General features: G+C 52.6%; 12 protein-coding genes across 12 annotated transcripts; 5 read left to right on the forward strand and 7 right to left on the reverse strand.

Annotated features, from left to right (window-relative positions):
- Window positions 1-93: 93 nt before the first annotated feature.
- VTN49DRAFT_2905 (uncharacterized protein) lies at window positions 94-740 on the reverse strand (the record flags this gene model as incomplete). The annotated part of the gene is made up of 3 exons (XM_069410682.1): window positions 94-279; window positions 335-637; window positions 702-740. 3 exons carry the CDS (start codon window positions 738-740, stop codon window positions 94-96), a joined length of 528 nt encoding a protein of 175 aa, XP_069269463.1.
- A 407-nt stretch (window positions 741-1,147) lies between these two features.
- Window positions 1,148-2,017, reverse strand: VTN49DRAFT_2906 (uncharacterized protein; the record flags this gene model as incomplete). Its single annotated transcript, XM_069410683.1, has 4 exons — window positions 1,148-1,242; window positions 1,298-1,653; window positions 1,733-1,922; window positions 1,984-2,017. 4 exons carry the CDS (start codon window positions 2,015-2,017, stop codon window positions 1,148-1,150), a joined length of 675 nt encoding a protein of 224 aa, XP_069269464.1.
- Window positions 2,018-2,357: 340 nt separating this feature from the next.
- On the forward strand, window positions 2,358-2,715 carry VTN49DRAFT_2907 (uncharacterized protein; the record flags this gene model as incomplete). Its single annotated transcript, XM_069410684.1, has 3 exons — window positions 2,358-2,461; window positions 2,519-2,530; window positions 2,592-2,715. The coding sequence occupies 3 exons, from the start codon at window positions 2,358-2,360 to the stop codon at window positions 2,713-2,715; spliced, it is 240 nt and encodes a 79-aa protein (XP_069269465.1).
- Window positions 2,716-3,518: 803 nt separating this feature from the next.
- VTN49DRAFT_2908 (uncharacterized protein) lies at window positions 3,519-4,372 on the forward strand (the record flags this gene model as incomplete). Its single annotated transcript, XM_069410685.1, has 4 exons — window positions 3,519-3,552; window positions 3,604-3,793; window positions 3,865-4,220; window positions 4,278-4,372. 4 exons carry the CDS (start codon window positions 3,519-3,521, stop codon window positions 4,370-4,372), a joined length of 675 nt encoding a protein of 224 aa, XP_069269466.1.
- Window positions 4,373-4,570: 198 nt separating this feature from the next.
- Window positions 4,571-5,650, reverse strand: VTN49DRAFT_2909 (uncharacterized protein; the record flags this gene model as incomplete). The annotated part of the gene is made up of 4 exons (XM_069410686.1): window positions 4,571-4,758; window positions 4,819-5,063; window positions 5,123-5,561; window positions 5,617-5,650. The coding sequence occupies 4 exons, from the start codon at window positions 5,648-5,650 to the stop codon at window positions 4,571-4,573; spliced, it is 906 nt and encodes a 301-aa protein (XP_069269467.1).
- A 687-nt stretch (window positions 5,651-6,337) lies between these two features.
- VTN49DRAFT_2910 (uncharacterized protein) lies at window positions 6,338-8,422 on the forward strand (the record flags this gene model as incomplete). Its single annotated transcript, XM_069410688.1, has 1 exon — window positions 6,338-8,422. The coding sequence occupies one exon, from the start codon at window positions 6,338-6,340 to the stop codon at window positions 8,420-8,422; it is 2,085 nt and encodes a 694-aa protein (XP_069269468.1).
- A 70-nt stretch (window positions 8,423-8,492) lies between these two features.
- VTN49DRAFT_2911 (uncharacterized protein) lies at window positions 8,493-9,273 on the reverse strand (the record flags this gene model as incomplete). The annotated part of the gene is made up of 2 exons (XM_069410689.1): window positions 8,493-8,964; window positions 9,038-9,273. The coding sequence occupies 2 exons, from the start codon at window positions 9,271-9,273 to the stop codon at window positions 8,493-8,495; spliced, it is 708 nt and encodes a 235-aa protein (XP_069269469.1).
- Window positions 9,274-9,917: 644 nt separating this feature from the next.
- Window positions 9,918-10,130, reverse strand: VTN49DRAFT_2912 (uncharacterized protein; the record flags this gene model as incomplete). The annotated part of the gene is made up of 2 exons (XM_069410690.1): window positions 9,918-9,951; window positions 10,024-10,130. The coding sequence occupies 2 exons, from the start codon at window positions 10,128-10,130 to the stop codon at window positions 9,918-9,920; spliced, it is 141 nt and encodes a 46-aa protein (XP_069269470.1).
- Window positions 10,131-11,706: 1,576 nt separating this feature from the next.
- Window positions 11,707-12,272, forward strand: VTN49DRAFT_2913 (uncharacterized protein; the record flags this gene model as incomplete). The annotated part of the gene is made up of 3 exons (XM_069410691.1): window positions 11,707-11,722; window positions 11,776-12,080; window positions 12,138-12,272. The coding sequence occupies 3 exons, from the start codon at window positions 11,707-11,709 to the stop codon at window positions 12,270-12,272; spliced, it is 456 nt and encodes a 151-aa protein (XP_069269471.1).
- A 217-nt stretch (window positions 12,273-12,489) lies between these two features.
- On the reverse strand, window positions 12,490-13,179 carry VTN49DRAFT_2914 (uncharacterized protein; the record flags this gene model as incomplete). The annotated part of the gene is made up of 3 exons (XM_069410692.1): window positions 12,490-12,514; window positions 12,564-13,057; window positions 13,117-13,179. 3 exons carry the CDS (start codon window positions 13,177-13,179, stop codon window positions 12,490-12,492), a joined length of 582 nt encoding a protein of 193 aa, XP_069269472.1.
- A 309-nt stretch (window positions 13,180-13,488) lies between these two features.
- VTN49DRAFT_2915 (uncharacterized protein) lies at window positions 13,489-14,336 on the reverse strand (the record flags this gene model as incomplete). The annotated part of the gene is made up of 2 exons (XM_069410693.1): window positions 13,489-13,982; window positions 14,054-14,336. 2 exons carry the CDS (start codon window positions 14,334-14,336, stop codon window positions 13,489-13,491), a joined length of 777 nt encoding a protein of 258 aa, XP_069269473.1.
- Window positions 14,337-14,816: 480 nt separating this feature from the next.
- On the forward strand, window positions 14,817-16,337 carry VTN49DRAFT_2916 (uncharacterized protein; the record flags this gene model as incomplete). Its single annotated transcript, XM_069410694.1, has 4 exons — window positions 14,817-14,937; window positions 15,006-15,123; window positions 15,181-15,961; window positions 16,014-16,337. 4 exons carry the CDS (start codon window positions 14,817-14,819, stop codon window positions 16,335-16,337), a joined length of 1,344 nt encoding a protein of 447 aa, XP_069269474.1.
- Between the last annotated feature and the right edge of the window lie 161 nt (window positions 16,338-16,498).

Raw genomic sequence — 16,498 nt, forward strand, 5'->3', positions numbered from 1 at the left:
CATTGAGCACGATCTATCGGCGTGAGTAGCCTCAGCAGAAGCAGGCTCTCCCAGGCAAATCTGAAGGAGATCAGGGGACGCAATGCAACAGGATCAGAGGTGGGTAACACCCGGCGCCCAAGATGTGCCGATACGATTGACCTCGTTGATAAACTTGCGATCAGTGATGCCCACGGACGGACGAGTAGACGTCACCTTCGCCGCCGCGGTATGATCATCGGGGTTATAAAACGGATTCTGAAGTAGCCGAATATATGCTGACTGCAAAGCTCGGAATGCCTACATACGTATTATTAGTTAAAGCGTAATCAAAGAATCAATACCGTATACATACCGGCTTCAAATCCGAGTCCTTAATACCCGTGACGGCTGTTGTCCGAGCATCACCGGCGCCGCCTGACGGAAGTTGCTTGCCGCCCGCGAGGTCGACAAAGATCAGCAACTTGACGCCCGTGTTGGTGAGCCATCCATAGACGGCCAATCTCTCGTCCAGCGCTTGCAGCAGGCCCAGGTCCTGGTCTACGGATGTGTGCTTGCGTCGGAGATCGAAGATGTCCAAACAGGAATTGATGAGGAAGCTGAACTTCAGCCGTGCCTCGGTAAAAGGTGGGAAGAGGGCGATATGCAATGGATTATCCTGGTTGATTCTGATGCTTAGCTTTAGTAGCATTGAAGGATTGTCAGAAGATTTTGTACCGTACATTTTTGGCAACGATCCCGATACAGGCAATAGATGGCATGGTCACTGAATTAGTGCTGAGGAAGCTGGCTGGAGCGTCTATGAGCTTGTGAAGCTGGTTCCGCTCTTGGAGAGCATGGAGGAGGGTGTTGGTGATGAAGAGATGAAGTGTCCAACCAATCAGAGCACGGCTAGTTCTAGACGCAGTGCTTTTTCTTTCCGCTATCCAACTCTAGTATTATTCGAGGAAATGAAGCAAATACTTCGTTCTGCACCTGATATCGAAATCGAGATATGCAACTAGAGAACGCGAGAGCAGTCCCAGGACCGCCTTTTAGCTACACCCGAAGAACAGCAAGTGTTCAGCAATCATCAATAATAATACAACATGGAGAAAATGATGAGTGGAGAGGAGAGTTGGCGTCCACCACCCAGAACTACTATCTCCATTTAATGGAGAGGGTCCGGTCATCGTCTATACCACATGCGCGTAACCTTTGTGCTCCTCATCTTCCTCTGCAGCTGGAAAATGCCGTACATGAGTGCTTCGGCAGTTGGCGGGCCTGGGAAACGAATACCGTCAGTAGCTCCCTCAATCGCGACTGGCCAAACACTTACAACCCGGCACATAGATGTCCACTGGGACGATTCGATCGCAGCCCCGAACAACTGAGTAGCTGTAATGATAGTACCCGCCACCATTTGCACAGCTACCCATGCTGATGACCCATCGGGGATCGGGCATTTGGTCATAGATATGCCGCAAAGCGGGCGCCATCTTGTTCGTGAGGGTTCCCGCAACAATCATGACATCAGCTTGTCGGGGAGATGCGCGAAAGATAATCCCAAGACGGTCCTGGTCGTATCGTGGCATTGACACATGCATCATTTCGACACCACAGCATGCTAACGCGAATGTCACCGGCCACAAGGAGCCCTGCCGAGCCCAATTGATGATTTGATCCAGCGTGGTCCTGTTTGTGTAGGTCGCTGGTCAGTATCCTCAAAGAGATAATATGCTGCCAATACCCATTTGTTGGGAAACCCCCGTACAGTACATATTCCATCGCGCCTTCCCTCTGTTCTTGACTCGGCAGAGGCACTTCCCGCCGGACTTTCCCCGACACGGTCAGGGCTGTATTGCCCTCATTTCTGTGCTGGAGCGCGGTCGCGGGCTTCGGTGCGGTGCTTGAGATTCGTGCTACTTGCGGTACACAACTCAGAGGAGCTGCTCGAAGGGATGCTGCAGCCGGTGAGTCTTCGAAGGGCGTCCGAAGACGAAGATTCAGAGAGAAAGTACGTACGGCGCAAAAGCCCCGCTCGAGTCACCGATACCATCTCGAGTTCCTTTCAATGACTTAACGCATGAAGGTGCAATATGAAGAGAGCAGGGCACTGTACATACTATCTGAATCGAGGATACAGTCAAGTTTCGCCTATTTTCCTCCTTATCCACAATAGTTAGGTCATGCTTGTGCTTTAAGCGTTCGGCTCACGGGATGAATCCATCCGTGCATGATTTCAAATCACTCGCCAGTCCAGTCAATACGAGGGCGAGTAGTACGTGCAGCTAAGTTTAGTTGACAATTGACATAGGGCATTCCCCAGAGGCCCAGACCAAAGCTTCTCACTCTAAACGGGAGATTAACCAACCAATCAGAGTGCTCTCGATTCACCAATGGAGCCAGAGCGTAAAGCTTGGCTGGACAATCTTATGCTCACCGGGTCTCTCCGAAGCAAGACCCGGAATCTCTCGGAGGGTACGACAATAGTTGGAAGATTGTATGCCACTTCATGATGACCTGTTGTTCAAGAATGTCCATCCCCCGCTGTCCCAAGAGCGCACACAAGGTATGTGGGCCGGGAGCGTGTCCTGCAAACTGCATACCATCACCACCATGACCTCTTGCAGTGGGCAGCAGTTGTGCCCGTTGTCCCTCAATAACGCGATATTAATCCCTTATCCCGGATCGCTTCTCCTGCGGTATCTCAGTGCCCTGAAGCAGTCATCCTCCTCCTTTGAGGACATCGAATAAGTCGACTAAGAAAGAAAATCGCTCAGAGTATCGGCGTATGAAAGAGGGGTCCAGTACTGGGGCAATCCTCCTTTTGGGGCCCTAAGGCGCAAGCTGCCAAAATGGTCCACCACGGAGGAGGTTAGCACCGTCGACCGGCCTTTTGCTGACGAGTCGAGAGGCATTGATATTTTGTTCGGTGAATTCTGTCCTTGAGGGCACCCTTCGATGCCCATTGACTCTTGGCTCGGGCCATGTTGGTCGAATGACTGATTCCTGGAGTAAGGCCCGACGGTGCATCTCACAGGGAACCTAATGGGGCCAGGCTGCTTTTAGCCATCACCACATGATGTTAAACAGGGCTACGCCAGGAGGACGTGGCAGAGTCGGAGGGTCGGAGCACACTGTCCGACAGAATGGCATCTAGGATCTGATATCCACGGTGGGCCAATCAGGATGTCAGGAAATAATCGATTTGGATTCCGCTTAGTCATCAATACGATAACTTGATTAACTACCAGATAAAGTAAGTGTAATCACGTGATATATTCAAAATCGTTTTAGCGCGTTCCAATCCCTTGACATTGTAATTACGAAAACTTTCTCAAAGAACACTCATTTGCCTGATGTTAATTGATACCGTTCTGTATCAAATTTACCACTAACTACTCCTGGTAATCCGCCTCCAGAAAGGATCATTCCGATCATCTCCCGCTCGTCACTGGTCGCCACAACCACATCTCGCGAACATTGATCGATATATAGAGCCCAGCTCTTTTCAGGATCGCACCTCTCGTGCATTGAGATCCCGAAAAGAACACGAGATGGCATCATTGGCTCGAACAGGGCTCTTGCGCCGTACGTTCCGTCTCCAATCCATTCACCCTTCCAACGCTGACCCGCTCGCAGCATCCCTCCGAGCAGCTCCTCTGAGTTGCGTCCCGCAAGTCGCACGCATCTCGAGCACCGCGCCGAAGCCCGCGACCGCGCTGCAGCACAAAGATGAGAGCGGTGTTCCGCTGACCGCGTCGGGAAAGGTCCGGCGGGAGGTGCCTTTGCCGAGTCAAGAGCCGAAGAAGGGCGCGATGCAATATGCACTGTACGGCTGTGCCTTTTTCGTATTGTTTGGATATCGAGCGTAAAGGCTGACCGTGCAATCTACGCAAACAGGACCACGCTGGATCAAATCGTGAATTGGGCCCGGCAGAGCTCGCTGTGGCCCATGACTTTCGGTCTTGCCTGCTGCGCCGTCGAGATGATGCACGTCTCGACACCACGGTATGACCAGGACCGCCTGGGAATTATTTTCCGCGCATCTCCGCGGCAGTCCGATGTCATGATTGTTGCTGGCACGCTCACGAACAAGATGGCCCCCGCGTTGCGGCAGGTCTATGACCAGATGCCCGATCCCCGATGGGTGGTCAGCATGGGCAGCTGCGCGAATGGTGGTGGATATTACCACTACAGTTACTCGGTTGTTCGGGGCTGCGATCGAATTGTGCCGGTTGATATTTATGTGCCAGGATGTAAGTGGCTGATTTTCCTTGGGACTATCCACATTGTTGCTGATAAAAATTCTCTAGGCCCGCCAACTTCGGAGGCTCTCATGTACGGCATCTTCCAGCTGCAGAAGAAGATGAGGAACACAAAGGTTACGCGCATGTGGTACAGGCGATGAGCGGATTCCTTGGTGTAGTTTTAGATAAGTGGCAAAAGTCAGCTTCCCTATGTTCTCTAGCTTGTACAGTGCCAGTCTGTCGTTTCTTCAGGTGCTGCCGAAGGCGGCTGGGTCTGCTTCCGTGTTTCCTAGTCATTTCAGATCCAAAGAATAGAATAACATTGCAATCTATACAATGCGCCCGTTGGTTGCTCCATATTAACCATTGACCGGGACGCCTCCATTGGGATGTAAGCATTGTCCCGAAATATAACTACTATCCGGGCTGGCCAGGAACACAAAACAGGTTGCAACCTCACTGGGCTGGCCTGGCCGGCCCATGGGTACCATGTGAAATTCCTCCATGGCCTTTGTTTCCATCGTCGACGGGATGAGCGGTGTCCAAACTGCATAAAATTCATTAATTGGTGGCCGTCAGAAGAGATATTAGACAAGATGTCACGTACTAGGTCCTGGGCAAACGCAGTTGACGCGAATACCCTTTTTCAACTGCTGGTTCGAGAGAGCCCGGGTAAAGGCGACAATGGCGCCCTTGGTCGAGGTGTAGTCCAGAAGATCGGGACGGCCAATGTAGTGGTTCACGGAGGAGCAATTGATGATGGTGGCGCCTCGTTTCATATGCTCCAGGCAGTACTTGGAGAGATAGAAAAATGGATGAATGTTGGTGTCAAAGGTGTGTTCCCATTGTTCCCTGCGCAGTCTGGTCAACCATTGTCGCAAGATCCTACTCAACTAAGGGAATCAACATACTCAGAAAGTTGGCTTATATCCTGCAGCATATGCTGGAACGCCGCATTATTGATGAGGATATCAATACCACCCATCTCCTTAAGGGCCGTCTCAACTACCTTTCTGCAATTTTCCTTTTTCCGGAGGTCAGTGGCCAGCAAGTGACATTTGACGCCATGCTTCTCGACGTCGCGCTTAGTGGCCTGCGCATCCTGTTCTTCCTCAGGCAGGTACACGATCAGACTCGAGGCACCCTCCATCGCATATAGGATGGCAATGGCCCGGCCAATGCCCGAGTCACCTCCGGTGATGATGGCCCGCCGGCCCTTGAGTTTTCCCGCAGCCTTGTATGGCTGGAACCCGCCATCGTCGGTCGGAAGCAGGTCATCTATTGGTTTGGGATGGGGCATTTTGTATTGAAACCCCGGCTTATCTTGATGGTGCACGGGGATACGGTGCCCTTGATTTCCATGTTAGAGGCTCCATGCCTAAAGGGTTGAGATTTCCTAGCTCACCGGGTTGAAACTGATCTGTAGCCGGAGCTGCCATCTTGTCTTTTTCCTATGTTCGTCAAGTACTTGAAGCAACAGGCCTGGATAGTGATCCACTGTTTATCGGTCGAAACAATCGAAACCAAAAGCCACATGGCTGGCCTCAACTCTGCGGAAGCCCAGATATATTCTGCATCGGGAGAGCTCCGTCACGGTGACGTTGGTACGCAATTAGATGCCAATGACATCTTGCCTCTAAAAAATGCCCTATCGGGAATCGGAAATTTGTCCCTACGGGACTCCTTCTTGACTAGGGGTTTTCTCGGATAGTCTTTGATGCTTTCTATTGCTCCTGACCGGGCCTGATATTGGTGGATCATCGCAACCGAAGAAGTGAACCAAATTCATTGAATTCAAACGATATAAACCACGAAGAGCTATCCAAGGGTGATATTCGTCCACATACATAAAGATTGACGAGCCCAGCCTGATAAGCTAGCAACATGGCCAGCATTCAACCTCATGTTCCTGTTCGATGTCGAATTCAAGCATGTTTTCGACTCGACGTCAATGACGAAATAGATCCATTATTATCCAATCAGGATGGTTTCGTCACATGACATGGACCCACCTGGATCGACAACTTTCACGTGATAGTTATTTTGTGGGGACCAAGATTTTTTTTGTTCAAGAGCTGCATCTTTGCGACAAGTGAACACCGAGCTCTTCAAGGTCGAACGCTGCAATGGCCGACGCCGCGACTGTCACGCACTCCATTACGGAGTCGCCGCATTCGTTCCTCCAACCATCCAGCGAATTGCACCATGCCTCGCGGCTTTTGGCCAAAAATTATCTCGACCCGCTAGCAAGCAGCCTCTCGACATTCCAACAGCAACGACAGAAGTTTCAAAAGAAGCGCAAGCGATCAGAAGCGGATGTAGACGGTGGCGAGAACCTACGATTGCAGAAACTGTATGTCGATGGTTTCGCGGCAAGTCAGATTTGGGAGCAGGCTATTCGGATTATCAATGCGACGGCGAATCAAGTCACTCGGGATCTCTCTGCTCTTCAAAGTGAGTCCCAACGGGTAGAAAGAGAGTCGTCGTCAAAAGAGCAGTTCCCGGAGTCAGATGAAGAGGAAATTGAAGATGAGGGGACCGCTGAGTCGGTCTCGGAGGCCGATGAGGCAGAAAAGTCGGAGTTTGACGGTGTGGAGGAGGGTGTGGACGATGACGAGGAGGAGGAAGAGGTCGATCATGATGAGGACGAACTAGCAGAAGAGGGCGAATCCGAGCTCGAGGAGGAGGAAGAAGAGGAAGAGGAAGAGGATGGGGGAACCTATGTCGAAGACCCGTTCGGGCTGAACGATGGCTTCTTTTCAATCGACGAATTCAATAGACAGACTCAGTACTTTGAGCAACTGGACGAAAGAGGCGAGGATGAAGATGATGAAGACGAGGAGCCGATAGACTGGCATGCGGACCCCAACGCCATTGCCAAACCGGCCAAGACTTCCAAACAAAGCAAAAAGAGCAGTCGGAGAGAAGCAGAAGATGAAGAAGACGACAGCTCCGAGGACGAGGACGGCCCCACATTTGATCATATTCACGGCGATGACGACTCGGACGACGAAGAGAAGTCTGACGACGGTTTGGGTGAGGATCGTGAATGGATCAACACCAACGACATTATGTACGATGATTTCTTCGCTCCCCCAGCGCGCAAAGCGTCGGAGAAGAAGAAGAGCAGGCCGCTTCCAAAGACACAACCTGAGCCGCAGTCGCAAGAAGATCTAGACAGAGAAGTCGAACGGGCAATGGCGAATGTCCGCCGTGATCTGTTCGAAGACGACGATGTCTCCGACGAGGACAAGTCGGAGCGGGAGAAGTCCGGTAGTGGAAACCAATCCACACACGAGAGACAAAAGGCAAAGATTGCAGACGAGATTCGCCGCCTGGAAGCCGCCAATGTAGCCAAGAAAGAATGGATGTATGCTGGTGAAGCCAGGGCATCGCAGCGTCCGTCGAATTCGCTGATCGAGCACAACCTCGAATTCGAACACGTCGGGAAACCCGTGCCCGTTGTGACGAGCGAGACAACAGAAGAAATCGAGCAACTGATCAAGAGGCGCATCATTGCGCGCGAGTTTGACGAAGTAATCCGGCGCAACCCCTTATCCGTTGCCGATGGTGAAGGACGTCGGGGCCGCATCGAGCTGGATGACAACAAGCCGCAGAAGAGCCTTGCGGAGCTCTACGAGGCCGATCACCTACAGGCTACGGACGCCAACTACGTCGACCCGAAAGACGAGAGGCTGCGCAAAGAGCACGAGGAGATCCGGAAAATGTGGAAAGAGGTCGCGAGTCAGCTGGACACCCTGTCCAACTGGCACTACAAGCCACAGCCGCCACAGGCGCAGATCAACGTTATTACGGACGTTGCCACCATCGCGATGGAGGAGGCGCGGCCGACTGCTGCCGGTATCGGCGTCGACGAACAAAGCCGGCTGGCTCCGCAGGAGATTTACAATCCGCGCGAGCAGGGCGCGCTCAAGGGCGAGGTGGTCACGAAGAGCGGCGCGGCGGTGGCCAAGGACGAGATGAGCCGAGAAGAAAAGGCGCGCCTGCGGAAGAAGAAGAAGAAGGAAGCCAAGAAGAAGGCGGCTACGCAGACCACGACACAGAACAGCAAGGAAGAGGAGAAGAAGCAGCTGCTCAGCGACCTGAAGAAGGGCGGTGTCAAGGTCGTTGGAGAGAAGGGAGAGCTGAGAAGCCTCGACGGCAAGAAGGTTGGCGAGAACAAGAGCCAAGCCGATCGATTGAAACTGTGATGATGATGGCATTCTATAGAACCGGCATGTATGTATATATCTCCGGTGCAAAAGGATTTCATAATTTTTTTCATTTCTGCTTCGTTATTCTATAAAGAAACAAATTCTCCCGTGCGTATGCACTCGCGTCCACAAACCCCTGAAGATCCTCCACGGAAAACTTTTTCTTGATCTGCTTTATGCACCGCAGATCCGCTCTCCTCCGCCTCTTATAGCAGAAATAGCAAACCGTGTCGGGCCCAATCAGCCGCTCCATTGTCTCAATGAGCAGCGGGAATGCGGGCTCAAAATAGACGCAGTCCGCCGCAAGCAGGACGGCGGGGTGCTGCGGGATCTCCTCCGGCGGAGGATGCGCCCAATCGAGCACGACGGGCTGCACGCGGGGCGCGAGGTCCTTGTTGAGCGCGATGTTCTCCTTCATCAACGGGAACATTGCCGGTAAATCGGTGATGTAGATCAGACTTTGATCTTCATTATCGAGCGGGGGGCAGCCACGAGCGACAGCCAATCCGACCAGTCCGCCTCCAGCACCGAGTTCAACTCTATCACATTTGAATGTCAGTAGGGCTGCGGGGGGGTTATAGAATGTGCTGGGGACCGGTGCATACTACGAACATAGTTTTCCCTCGGAGAGATTCGCGCTGCTCGCGCAAAAGATACTCTGCTAATAGCATACCCGCGGGCCATAGCTGCCCGCCGCAGCCGGACTTGAGATCTTCCTTGAGAAGGAGGGGCTCGTTCAAGAGCTTATCGAAGGTCAAGGAGGTGATACCCGGAAGCTTTCGCTCTCGCACGGGAACCAGCGATTCGTCGAAAGCGAGTACCGCGTTTTCCTCCTCCTGGTCGGACATGACTGGTCTGATCTGCTGGTCCTTTTCCTGTTCCTGTCTTCTCTGGTCATTCGAGATGGGAAGAAGACCTGCCGAAATGGGAAAGAAAAAAAAAGAAGAGCGGAAAAACATCGGCCCGGCCCGATAGTCATCGACGGCCACGGCCAGAGCCCTGACTGCCAAACCTCAAGTCTCCGGCAAACGACGGGCCAGTCTGTGCCCTGTAGTCGAGGGGAGTAAGCGAAGAGGTCCGATGGTCACAGGAAGTATCGAAACACAAGCAGCAAAACAAGTACGTTAATGTCGCGTGGTTCCCTGTAACAGTAACAGGACCCACGAGTCTAGTAGGTCTACGGCATGCCGATCTCCTCTCGTAGCGCCAACTAATGAGGGAGACGGCAGCTACCAGACTGTCTTGCAACGTGCGGAAAATAGTTGCGACGCTGGGATGGACCTCTTGAATTCCAGATTCAAATCACGGAGACTCAACTCGACATCGACAGTTGTCTGTTGGGCAAAAGATCACGGCATTTTGGTTTAACCTCAAAGAATGCTATTACAATGTCTACTAGCCTGTTGATGTAGGGTTTGCCTTGCGTTAGACATCCCATTTCCGCTACGGACAACATTTGTTACAATGTTGTCCGGCCAAGATTCCACCTTGATCAATTCTTCGGACGCTGGCCGTAAACGACATAGCTGCGAGTGTCATTTGTGGTTAGATGTATACCGTTAAATACTCCGTGGAGACGTTGAATAGGGGGTGCTCACAAATTGAGTATCATGCGCACGTTGCGTTTCCGGCCGTCTGCGCGGGCTTGGCTGGCAAGGACCATGGCTTCCTCGGTCCAATTCTTGTACGGCGTCAGAGCGGCCATGACGGCCTCGAACCGGCAGCTTCGACTCGGAGTTGGTTCCAGGTATCCGATTCAGTATGAGTATGTGCGGGTGGATAAGCATCAAGATCTTAACCATCTGGCGACGTTGCTGCATCTCTGCTAAAACGGTAACAGAGGCAGCAACCTTCTGCGCAATATGGACGACCTGTCATATGGTGCTCTTGGGATTGAGAAAGCGAGACCTGCAAGATATCCAACGCGATGTGGTTTGCTGGAACGAGTAAAGCATTCTGGGCCGATTCAAGGTGAACTAACTGGCCCGGATTGGCTTACACTCTGCACGGCCCTTTGTAGGTCACTCCATCTGCCAATCAGTGCTGCAGGGCCGAACGTCCCTTTGCCGCGGTCTAGCGCCTACATATCACCAACTTTATGTATGTCTAAAACGAAGCGAGTGAGTGAAAGGGTCCAAGACTCCAAGGATCACACTGTCCACCAAGGGGTCGAGCCGAGTCTTCGGCTGAAGGCACCCGTACCTAGTCTTCCGGTGGCACGTGGACGTTCTTTCAATGTTCTAATATGAATGCGGCCAAGGAACTCGCTTTTGCTCAGGATGAGGTTCTCTTGTGTTAGTCTAACTAACCTACAATTGTCTCAGGATGTGAGAAAGATATCGGAGTTTGGGCCAGCAAGGTATTCGAGAGAACTACAGGTAGTACGGAGTAGCTTAAACCTATTTTAGTCTGGCTGTCGTCCGTTGGCACTCCACCTCTCTTAGGTACTGAACTCCTTCACTGTGCGCGACCGTCCTCTTTCCGTCGGCACCTCTCAATCACTGCTTCATTGGCGCATCGGAGGCGTTATCCAAGAAAGCCATGAGCAGATTGTCCCCGTCTCATCGACATGTCCCATATTGAAATTCGCAAATGTACTGTACGACGTGCTCACTGTAAACGCAATGGCAGACGACTGCAAATGACAGTTCAATTTAAGCCGAGAGGCGTCTAAATGACCATCGCTGGCCATCTGAAATAGTCGGCTACTACTCGAAGTTGTAATCCCCTTTCCGGTCATAGTTAAGAGGGCTCAACCCTAGTAATGTTACCTGCAGGTCAAACCGGCGCGAGCCCTGTTTGAATTGGGCAACACCAGTTGAAAATAGAGTGCTTCTCGATTCAGCAAGTACGATAGACGCATTGAGCATCGACAGTCAAGAATTTCATGTGGTTGGATTAATTTAGCTCAAGCGAAGGACTCGATTTTTGCCTGTTTCTGCGGGGAGATATCACTGACGTCATTCCAGCTGCAGCCAGGGTCTTCCCAGTTCGGGTGTTGAACTGCATGAACTAGACCACTCCGCAGCCGGACCAAGGCTCCGCATTCCCTTCTACTGCAGGGCTATTAACAGTCTATCGCCCAGGGCAGGATTAAATGCGGTCATGACGACGTCATCGTCAATGCATCCGGCCACATTATGCGCTAGCCTCGTCGACACAGGTGGTTGAAATAGGCCTTCAAAGCCGCTTTTCCCATCTTCTTTTTTGGTACGAATCGTGATTCGAAATACCTGCCCCTACTCATATCAGATCAAATACTTTTCGTGACTTAAACAATAATGGCAACTCTACAATGTATGTCCACGTCTGCCGCGGAAGAGTTACGGTGATGCTAATCAATAGTCCAGACCTTCCGGCTGTCAAGCCCTCCGCTATCGCCCTCGGCGCTGTGTTCACCCACACTGCTTCTCTCGGCATCCTAGCCCCCGTCTTTGGCGATGTCTACCATCGTGCACAGTCCGCCAACACCAAGGAGGAGTTCGTCAAGTCCAAGGAGACGACGAGCGCTGTGACCGCCTGGGGAAGCTCAGCCGTCGGGAGCGCAATGCAGGCGTACGGTGTCGGTGCGCTGATCAATGCGACCGGCACGTTGTCTTACAAGGGTGCTGCATACTTGGGAAGTTTGATCTTTTTCGCGAGTTCGGCTCCGAGTGTATGTTGTGTCACCTCCGTTGTTTTGAGGAAGTGTTTTGCTAACAATGTTTGATAGCTCCTTGCCCAGATCTTCACAGAGAAGAGACCGTTAGACACCGTGGCTGTGGGGTTGGTTAGTCGACTGTTTGAGACTGTCGGGCTCAGTTTGTTCTTGACCTGGTGGGGAACGAGAACGAATCCTTTTGATTAAAGGAGTTGGTGATTGGCGTGATTTCGTGGTTTCGTGGTTTACAGTGTAAAGTACCATAATATCGGGCGACCGAGTACTATCTCGATGCCAGCATAGGATATATGATTTCGTTTGTCTCCACAAATTTTCAACGTAAATCTCCAGAGAAAGCAGTCACATTGCCATCCAGGTTATGTACAGCGTCGGGTGCAATCTAACTCTATTGTTTGCCTGTAATCTAGACAAAAGTCCGGCACGTGTACCTTGCAGGGTCAGCATCCATCGAGAACAATATCGAAAGAGAAGACTTACTTCTCCGGATACCCATGCTCCTTGTCCACCTGATACTTTGCATTCGAATTCAGATTCACTGGCAGCGGCGGCATCCCATTCGCATCGAGCACATTCTTGATGGCATTCCGATCGCGCTCAAACACCGCCGCAACACCCTTTTCCTCGCCCTCTTGCTTCACGGCCACCAGCTGCTTCTGGCCCGCCTCGCCGATTTGCAGGACATCGTCCCGGGGAGCGGCCTTGCTGCCGACGGTCAACAGGCCCGCAACGTCAGCCTGGTTGACGACGGATGGCCGCGGGTAGTTGCGGCGTGTATCACGCTTCCAATACGGGTTGTCCGCAATGTCGGCCGCGGGCACCGTGACGGGGTCGTCATAGCTCTGCGGGGGAAGCGCACCGGGGTTCGGCGTGCGGTACTGGGCATTGATCGGGACACCCGTGGAACGCTCCGGGACGAGAGCGAAGATACGGCGGATGCGCTCCCAGATACCGTGTGATTGGAGGGTGTATTTCTAACCAAAAAGATTTCAGTCTTAGCTAGTTCGTATGCGGCATTGGCCGTGGTTCTCACCTGGTTCACGGGAATCGCATGCGCAGCCGTTGTGGCTGCTTTCACCACTTGTTGGCGGGTCATTGTGCGGGCGGTGGTGCGATCTGGGAAAGTCAGCAGAGTGGTCAACAATATGGGTCCTTCGATGGAGGCCAATTGGTGTTCTTACATGCACTCACTGTCGCTCGGTCGGCTATCTCGAATGATGTGAAGCGTTCTTCGATCCGGAGAGGTTCACAGGGATGTCGGGATATCAATTATCCGAACCGGTTTCACCAAATCCGGTAATTCCAAAGAAACAACAGACAAGTCCCTTCGCATGAGAGGATGAACTCGTGGAAGAGGTTTACTGGACAGAGTACGCAGTACAAATACACACAGCGGCTATTCAACTCACTCAGACTCCTTCTTCTCACCGTCCTGCTCCTCAATCTTCTCGCCGTTCTGCTCACCATTCTCCTTTGCCTCCTCCTTCTCACCCTCCTTTTCGCCCTCCTCTTTCTTCTCCTCCTCCTTCTCTTCCTTCTTCTCGCCCTCAGCATCCTTATCCTGGCCCTCCTTCTTTTCCTCTTCTCCTTCCTTTCCCCCCTTGACCAATTTCTCAACCGCTTCAACGGTCGAGTTTGGACTGCCCGGCTCCGAAAGCAAGACTTTACCCTCCTTGTTCACCACAAAAACCCCCCGAATGGTCCCTTTGGGGCTCTTTTTGAGCCCAATACTGCCAATCAGGGACGCCTTGGGGTCACAAAGTAACGGATATGGCAGGTTCTGCTTGGTCTTGAATGTCGTGTTTGCCTTTGGCGAGTCCGTCGAAAGCCCGTAGATGGAAAGGCCCGTGGAGGTGAGCTGCTCGTAGCCGTCGCGGAATAGGCATGCTTGCTTGGTGCCTAGGGTTGTCAATCAAACTCCATACTGTAGAATAATACATAAATCAATCGATTGGTACTCGTATACTTACATCCAGGAGTCGACGCCTTGGGATACGTGAACAGCACCACGCCAGACTTGCTCTCATCAACCAGGGCCTTCAGCGTCGTCTTGGTGCCTTCATGCGTCTCGATCTCGCCGCCAAATCCCTCCAGCGTGATGGTATCGCCTACCTGGGGCGCGGCGACCTTGCCATTGTTACCATCACCATCCTCGGCTTGGGACTTTTTCCCGCCAGTTCTGGTTCTGGTCTTCTTCTCCGGCGCCGGTGCAGGTTCGGCCGGGGCTTTGCGCTTCCGGAGCTCAACCACCATTGGGTTGTTTGGCTTTCAGTAATTGAATAGGAACAATTAAGCGCCAAATGAGATGAAGAATCCCAAGCTGAAGACAGATCTCCCAACAGGGGGATTTTAAGGGAAATGTTGGATGATGGCTTGAATCAGGAAACGCGCGCCGTAACAATTGGGTTTCGCGTTGTTTATTAATGAAGAGAGCTCGAACCTTGTCTTTATTTGGCCGGGGTTCGATTATGCGATTCAAGTCTGTATTAGTCTTGTCCCGTGCTAAAATAATTCATGAATCATGGGTTTGCTCTTTGGCCTTTTGCCCAGAAAACCCATTTCCAAGCCCTACTCCTCTTAGCACTAGACCCATGGCGATCTGTAAACCACTACTAAGGTTATTAAACCACCCCGCAACTCGGATCGGGGCCGGGCGACAACCAACAAACTCCGCACTTCTTGCCGGTAAAGAATAAAAGAAAATCGCTCGCGCTGCTCGCGCAGTCTCCCGCAATGACTGTACCTGCAGAAGAAGTCCCCAAGCCCGGCCAATGGCCCGTAGATCCGCAAGAAGACGAACCAGTGCGCGAGGATCGGATATGGGTGGACGGGTGTTTTGACTTTAGCCACCATGGTGAGAGACATTCACCCTCGTCAATATCCTCGTTGATTAATCAGTGCGACTGACACGGTCGCGTGCAGGTCACGCGGGCGCAATGCTCCAAGCCCGCCGCCTGGGCAAGGAGCTGTACGTGGGGGTCCATTCCGACGAGGCGATTCTCGAGAACAAGGGACCGACTGTGATGACATTGGAGGAGCGGTATAAATAACCCGCCACCCGATTACCTTGTTGAGTCGCAGCTGACACCGCCCGAAGAATTGCCGCCGTTGACGCCTGCCGCTGGGCCACCAAATCCATCCCGCATGCCCCTTACGTGACATCCCTTCCGTGGGTCTCGCATTACGGCTGTTACTACGTCGTGCACGGCGACGACATCACGTCGGACAGCAGCGGCGAGGACTGCTACCGGTTTGTCAAAGCTGCGGGGCGGTTCCGTGTCGTCAAGCGGACACCGGGTATCTCGACGACAGATCTCGTCGGTCGCATGCTACTCTGCACCAAGACACACTTTGTTAAATCCGTAACGGACACGCTAGAGGGTAAAGAGGGACCGGGAAGCGCGGAAGAGCGACAAGCCTACAGCGCGGATCTCCGGCAGCGCATTAAGGACTATGCTACGGATGAAACGGGCCTGAATCCGGGGCCGGAGGTGTGGACGTGGACCGGTAGCGAGGCGGCAAAGATTGGCGAGAACGCCGAAATAGAGGAGGCGGGTTCGTTTACGAAGCTCGTCGATGGGAAACCGCCGCGGCCCGGCCAGCGCGTTGTCTACGTCGATGGCGGGTTTGATCTCTTCTCGTCGGGACACATCGAGTTTTTACGGCGCGTGTCGCAAGCAGAAGAGGAGGAAGGGCGTACGCGAGGTTGGTACGAGCCCGCTGCGCGCGAGAAGCGCATCGCAGAGCATGGCGAGGATTACGGGCCGGCGTATATCGTGGCAGGTATCCACGACGACGCGGTGATCAACCACTGGAAGCGCCTCAATTATCCAATTATGAACATCTTCGAGCGAGGGCTTTGCGTATTGCAATGCAAGGTAATCATCAGCCATCTCCTTCAAAGAGAGAATGCATTCTGACATGGTAAAGTACATCCACTCTATCATCTTCTCAACCCCCTTCACCCCCACAGAGGCGTTCCTCCGCGCGATGCCATGGGGATGTCCAAATGCCGTCTACCACGGCCCAACGACGTTCATCCCACTGACGTACGATCCGTACGTGGCGCCGCGGCGCATGGGGATCTTCCGAGAGATCGGCGAGCATCCCTATCACCATGTCAACGCCGGCGAGATCGTCGGACGGATTCTCAAGAGCAGAGACGCGTACGAGGCGCGGCAGCGCGCGAAACTACAAAAGGCTCTTCTGGAGGAGGAGCATAAACGCAAGGAGGAAGCGCAGGCGGCTAAATAACTAACAGGTTCGAAAATAACTTCTTATTTCAACGTCGAGTTGATCTCGATCCTTATGCATATCCAGCTCAACTCTGGATCTTGATTAGATTGCATGCTGGTCATCACGATTCAAAGACAGGTAGATAATGATCATAGAAGTCCTCTATTATGCTTCTTGAC

The sequence above is a fragment of the Thermomyces lanuginosus genome (assembly GCF_041956635.1).
Source record: "Thermomyces lanuginosus strain ATCC 200065 unplaced genomic scaffold VTN49scaffold_27, whole genome shotgun sequence".
NCBI lineage: Eukaryota > Fungi > Ascomycota > Eurotiomycetes > Eurotiales > Trichocomaceae > Thermomyces > Thermomyces lanuginosus.